The 6,754-nt window shown below is 38.1% G+C and overlaps 1 protein-coding gene across 1 annotated transcript; it reads left to right on the forward strand.

Annotated features, from left to right (window-relative positions):
• Positions 1-328: 328 nt before the first annotated feature.
• LOC112743497 (rop guanine nucleotide exchange factor 7) lies at positions 329-3,718 on the forward strand. The gene is made up of 7 exons (XM_025792717.3): positions 329-979; positions 1,080-1,196; positions 1,325-1,479; positions 1,858-1,932; positions 2,015-2,305; positions 2,388-2,753; positions 3,019-3,718. The coding sequence occupies exons 1-7, from the start codon at positions 424-426 to the stop codon at positions 3,523-3,525; spliced, it is 2,067 nt and encodes a 688-aa protein (XP_025648502.1). The 5' UTR covers positions 329-423; the 3' UTR covers positions 3,526-3,718.
• The last annotated feature ends 3,036 nt before the right edge of the window (positions 3,719-6,754 follow it).

A 6,754-nucleotide genomic window follows, 5' to 3' on the forward strand; every position in this document is an offset into this window, starting at 1 on the left:
GGGAATAAAAAAGTCATAATTTATATATTTTTTTACTTTTATTAATACATTCATTTTCCTATTTTATATTCTTTAATTATTATTAAAATAAATAAATAATTATAAATATTATACATATAAAATTGTAACTATTAAATTAAATAAAATAATTTTGTATTATTGTCTCTTAAGCATTATTCTACGAGACTATCACAAAATTATTTAAGAAACTAATTGTAATAATTATGCGCGTTTTTTTTTTTTTGGTGACTAATAATTATGCGCGTTTAATAGAATGTAGTTTGGAAGAGATTAAAAAGTAATGATGATGAGTAACAGATTCACCCTTGACATATAATATAAGTAAGCAATGAAAATCCAAAGGCCACAATATTTGTGTGCACCACACACTCTGTGAGACTACTAGAGATGGTTTAACAACTTATGGATAGTACTCGCACCCAACACCAGCATCCAAAGAAGAAGAAGAAGCACTGTGCCCCTTTGCTTACTCTTACAACAACTTCCACTAATCCAAACAACCCTTTCTCCATTCTTCTCTTCTATTTCGCCAAGTCCCTCAGAGCCCTGTGCTTCAACAGGATTCACTGCTGCACTCATGCTTTAGTCATAACCAACACTCTCATCTATGCTTCTTCTTCAATGGAGCCTGTGACCTCCAATGAAGCTTCTCAGAAGGGAAACAAAGAGAGCTTTGCTCATTTGATTGAAGACACTGATAATAAGGCTCGTGAGAGCACAAGCACACCTTCTTCTTCTTCTTCTTCAAGCTCAGAGTTCCTTTCATCTTCGACCAATGCCCATGATGCAGAAGAACAAGAAAAGAGTCCAAGTAGCACTGAGGAATCTTCATCTTCTTCGGTACCTTCAATGGGGTGGCCGGTTAAGGAAATTGCTGCATTGAACTTGGAGAATCAAGATGGTAAGAACAAGAAGCACTTGGGGAATGGGGAATTTGAGAAACAAGAATCAGTATCAGGTATTCAATTTTTGCGCTTTATGCAAATAATGAGAAATACATGTTTCTAATTATTGCCATGTATATATTTTCTGATTTGTCTTTTGATTGTGAGTTTTAGAGATTGAGATGATGAAGGAAAGGTTTGCAAAATTGTTACTTGGAGAAGATATGTCAGGTTGTGGAAATGGAGTCCCTACAGCATTGGCTATATCAAATGCCATAACTAATCTTTGTGGTATGTATGAAGAAAAATGCACTTGTTTGACATTTCGATTTATTAATTGATTCGAGGGTAGCTCCAATTGTTTGCCTCTAATGGCATTGTTTGATATGCTTCTTTTACTTTGTGTTGAAAAAATGTAGCTACCTTGTTCGGGCAACTTTGGAGGCTAGAACCCTTGCGTCCGGAGAAGAAAGCAATGTGGCGAAGAGAGATGGAATGGCTTCTATCTGTTAGTGATCACATAGTTGAGCTGATTCCTACTTGGCAAACCTTTGCAGATGGAAACAAACTTGAGGTACCATTATGCACTTTGCAAATAATTTTGATTTTTGAGTTATGCAGTTTTGGATGATGTATTTTGAAAGGCAAAACTTTGATCTAAACCTTTGTAGTATGTACTGTCAATATAAAATTGAAATTGTATAATTAGTTGTTGATAATCATAGACTCAAATAGTGAAATTTGAATTCAAAAGTTGATAATGGTTCATGGTTGTACATGAAATGCAAAATTGACTTGGTGTTTGAACTTTAAATTGAATCTAAAAGAATTTTACTTTATTGATTCATGTACTATAAGAGAAACTATCTTCTAGTTTTACTCCATTTTCTCTAATCTTATTTCTCATTTGGTTAGAGAATCTGTTGATGGCTAAACTTTGAATGTGAATCAGGTCATGACTTGTCGACCGCGCTCAGATCTTTATGTCAATCTTCCTGCCCTGCGTAAATTAGATAACATGCTTCTTGTAAGATCTACAGCATTAAATTTACATAGTTATTCCATTTTCAACAATTGGCCACTCATGATGTTTTTGGTGTTTTTTATAGGAAATTCTTGACAGTTTTGTCAACACAGAGTTTTGGTATGTAGACCAAGGCGTTCTATCCCCAGATGCAGACGGTGTATCTTCTTTTCGACAAGCCCTTCAGCGACAGGAGGAGAAATGGTGGCTTCCCGTGCCAAGAGTCCCTCCTTGTGGCCTTAATGATAATTCAAGGAAGCAGCTGCAGCACAAGCGTGATTGCTCGAACCAAATACTGAAAGCTGCAATGGCCATTAATAGCATTACTTTAGCCGAAATGGACATCCCTGAGTCTTATTTGGAATCTCTTCCAAAGGTATCAAATTCTTTTGAGACACCATAAAATCAAATTAACATAATAATTGTCAAATTGCTGATCAAACTATTTATTTCTTCAGAATGCTAGAGTCAGCTTGGGCGATGTGATTTATCGTTACATCACCTCAGATCATTTTTCTCCCGAGTGTTTGCTGGCATGCCTTGATTTAACTTCTGAGCATCAAGCCATAGAGATCGCGAACCGAGCGGAGGCTTCCATGTACATTTGGCGAAAAAGGATCAACACAAAGCCTGCCAATAACATCACTACCAGTGGCAGAACTAGTTCAAGAACATCATGGGAAATGGTCAAGGATCTGATGGTTGATGGAGACAAAAGGGAATTGTTCTCAGAGAGAGCAGAAAGCCTTCTGCTTTCTCTAAAGCAACGTTTCCCAGGCCTCCCTCAAACGGCCTTAGATATGAGCAAAATCCAATACAACAAGGTTTTTGTTAAACTACATTTGAAGAGACTTACCAAAATTATCCATTGAAAGATCATAGCATTGACAAAATTATCCATTGAAGAACAAAACTTCCACCTATAAGAAATATTTACCCACAAGTGATCATATAGCTGACAATATTACTGAATGAATTTTTGTTGCTTCATGGATAATTCAGCCAGTGACATGATGTTTCACTAGTAATTGATCCCTTTGTTTGGTATAAACTTTGATCTCAGTCATTCAAAATTGCTGTGCTGTATAGGATGTTGGCAAAGCCATTCTGGAGAGCTACTCTAGAGTGCTGGAGAGCTTGGCATTTAACATGGTAGCACGCATCGACGACGTGCTCTACGTAGATGACTTGACAAAACACTCTGGACAGTTCACATCTCACACAAAAGTTGGTGTAATTACTCACAAGAATATTTCAGTGCCATGCTCAATGCCTGTCCCAGGCACCCCATACAAATCAGCCTTCGGCTCGCCAAGCCTCTCTCCAGCGCAAGGGATCAGTTCTTTAAGGGGAGGGAAATCGCCACTCCTTCCCAGCAGCAGCAGCAGCAATACCAACAGTCCTCATAGAAGAGTAGGGGTGAAGAAATCTTTGACTGATTTTCTTAGCATTGACACAAAAGGAAAAGGGTATGAGAGTTCAAATGAGAAAGTAGCAAGCGATGAAGTGGCAGCATTTGAAACAGATGTGGAGTCAAGTGATTTCACTGAAGAAGCAGTTAGCCCAAATATGCTGCAGAAGGCATGGTTAGAGTGAGGGAGAAAAAAAAGAAAAAAAAAAAAAAAAAAACTAAAGAAGCTATTGATCTTTTATAGCTGAGGCATTGCTGTGCCTTTTCTTTTGAATCTTTTCAGTCTTTTGTATGTATATGAATTATGAAATGTAGAAGGATTCAGATATTGCAGTAGTAATGAGATGCCTCTTAACAAGGGGTTACTCGATTTGTCAATTACCGGTTCCCGCAAACCTCAATTTCATCATGGAATCATTCCGTATAACTAAAGTTCAATTATAATATCCAAAGAACAAAAAGGGAACTAAAGTACAATTATATACTAGTACTAGATATTTCTGAGAAAGAAGGTAAAAGTAAAGATCGGAGCGACAGAAGGTTGAGATTTGGGATATGGAATACAGACACTCTAATAGAAAAATCCATGGAGGTGGTGGATACCATGATAAGGAAGAAGATTACCATCATGTGCCTATAAGAAACAAAATGAGTGAAAGCTAGGGAGTTTGATACCTCGGGTTCAAACTTTGGTATATAGAAAATGTGAAGAATAGAAATAGAGTAGGTATTATTGTGGATAAGCAGTGGAAGAAGGACGTAGTGGATGTCAAGAGGGTGGATGATCGGATCATCTCTATCAAACTTATGGTGGAAGGAGGTACTTTTCCTGTGATTAACGCCTATGCATCGCAAGTGGGTTTGGACGAGCAACTCAAGATAAGGTTTTGGGAGGATCTAGAGAGTTTGGTCCACAACATACCTTCGGGAGATAAGATTTTTTAGGAGGAGATTTAAATGGCCATGTTGGAAGAGAAGTGATTAGGTATGGAAGTATTCACGGAGCCCATGGTTTCGGGGTGGTCAATACCGATGGTAAAACTATTTTAGACTTTTCCTCAATCTTTGACATTCTCATTGTAAATACATGTTTCAAAATGAGAGACGAACATCTTATAACTTATAGAAGTGGCATGACAAGCTCTCAAATCGACTTCTTCTTGTTAAGGAGAGTTGACCGAAAATTTTGCATTAATGGTAAAATTATTCCGAGAGAGAGTTAACAATACAACATAGAATGCTCGACATGGATTTTTTCGTTGAACAAAAATTAAGAAAAAGACATCATACGAAGAACCCAAGCACGAGGTGGCGGCGGATGAAAGGTGAAGAACAAAGAACCTTCCTAAGACGAGTAGGTGGTAGCGCGGAATTACACTTCAAACCACTAAACCAGCAAGTGCACTGGGTCGTCCAAGTAATACCTGAGTGAGTCAGGGTCGATTCCACGAGGATTGTGATTTGAAGCAAGCTATGGTTATCTTGTAGATCTTAGTCAGGCGGATAGAAGAGTTGTTGGATTGTTTTAAACGCATAAAAAGAAAATAAATAAAACGTTACTGGTGCACGAAATTGTGATCATCAATGGCGCCAACAACTTGGTACGCACAATTGTAATCTCAACTCTTTGTCACAACTCCGCACAACTAACCAGCAAGTGTACTGGGTCGTCCAAGTATAAACCTTACGTGAGTAAGGATCGATCCCACGGAGATTGTCGGCTTGAAGCAAGCTATGGTCATCTTGTAAATCTCAGTCAGGCGGATTCAAATGGTTATGGAGTTTAAGATAATTAAAAGATGAATAAAATATATAATAGGATAGAGATACTTATGTAATTTATTGGTAAGAATTTCAGATAAGCGTATGAAGATGCTTTGTTCCTCCTAAACTTCTGCTTTCCTATTGCCTTCTTCCAATCATTCATACTCCCTTCCATGGCAAGCTTCATTTTGGGCATCACCATTGTCAATAGCCACCTCCCGTCCTCTCAGTGAAAATGGTCCAAATGCGCTGTCACCGCACGACTAATCATCTGTCGGTTCTCGATCATGTTGGAATAGGATCCATTGATCCTTTTGCGTCTGTCACTACGCCCAACACTCACGAGTTTGAAGCTCGTCACAGTCATCCCTTCCCAGATCCTACTCGGAATACCACAGACAAGGTTTAGACTTTTCGGATCTCAAGAATGGCCGCCAATGATTCTATCCTATACCACGAAGGTTCTAATCTTAGATTAGAAACCCAAGAGATACACATTCAAGCTTGATTGCATGTAGAACGGAAATGGTTGTCAGGCACGCGTTCATAGGTGAGAATGGTGATGAGTGTCACGGATCATCACATTCATCATGTTGAAGAACGAATGGATATCTTGGAACAGAAATAGGCTTGAGTTGAATAGAAAAACAATAGTACTTTGCATTAATTCATGAGGAACAGCAGAGCTCCACACCTTAATCTATGGTGTGTAGAAACTCCACCGTTGAAAATACATAAGTGAAAATAGTCTAAGCATGGCCAAATGGCCAGCCTCAAAGGTCTAAGGACTAAACGTCCAAAGATGAAAATACAATAGTAAAAGGTCCTATTTATAGATAACTAGTAGCCTAGGGTTACAGAAATGAGTAAATGATGCAGAATCCATTTCAGGGCCCACTTGGTGTGTGCTTGGACTGAGCGTTAAAGCTTTTATGTGTAGAGACTTTTCTTGGAGTTAAACGCCAGCTTTTGTGCCAGTTTGGGCGTTTAACTCCAGCTTTTATGCCAGTTCTGGCGTTTTGACGCCAGAATTTCTATGCTGACTTGGAACACCGGTTTAGGCCATCAAATATTGGGCAAAGTATGGACTATTATATATTTCTGGAAAGCCCAGGATGTCTACGTTCCAACGCAATTGAGAGCGCACCAATTGGGTCTCTGTAGCTCCAGAAAATCCACTTCGAGTGCAGGGAGGTCAGAATCCAACAGCATCTGCAGTCCTTTTTTAGCCTCTGAATCAGATTTTTGCTCAAGTCCCTCAATTTCAGCCAGAAAATACCTGAAATCACAAAAAAAAATACACAAACTCATAGTAAAGTCCAGAAATGTGATTTTTATTTAAAAACTAATAAAAACATAATAAAAACTAACTAAAATATACTAAAAACATACTAAAAACAATGCCAAAAAGCGTATAAATTATCCGCTCATCACAACACCAAACTTAAATTGTTGCTTGTCACCAAGCAACTGAAAATCAAATAGGATAAAAAGAATAGAATGTACAATGAATCCCAAAAACATCTATGAGGATCAGTCTTAATTAGATGAGCGGGGCTTTTAGCTTTTTTGCTTCTGAACAGTTTTGGCATCTCACTTTATCCTTTGAAGTTCAGAATGATTGGCATCTATAGGAACTCGGAATTTAGA

This window comes from Arachis hypogaea, chromosome 14 (assembly GCF_003086295.3).
Source record: "Arachis hypogaea cultivar Tifrunner chromosome 14, arahy.Tifrunner.gnm2.J5K5, whole genome shotgun sequence".
NCBI classification, from domain to species: domain Eukaryota; kingdom Viridiplantae; phylum Streptophyta; class Magnoliopsida; order Fabales; family Fabaceae; genus Arachis; species Arachis hypogaea.

What these genes read in the sequence shown, in the direction of transcription:
- LOC112743497 (XM_025792717.3), top strand. Translation starts at nt 424, where the DNA reads ATGGATAGTACTCGCACCCAACACCAGCATCCAAAGAAGAAGAAGAAG. An exon ending in CAGATGGAAACAAACTTGAG is followed by an intron (nt 1,480 to 1,857) that starts GTACCATTATGC and finishes AATGTGAATCAG; the next exon opens with GTCATGACTTGTCGACCGCG. An exon ending in GCAAAATCCAATACAACAAG is followed by an intron (nt 2,754 to 3,018) that starts GTTTTTGTTAAA and finishes TGTGCTGTATAG; the next exon opens with GATGTTGGCAAAGCCATTCT.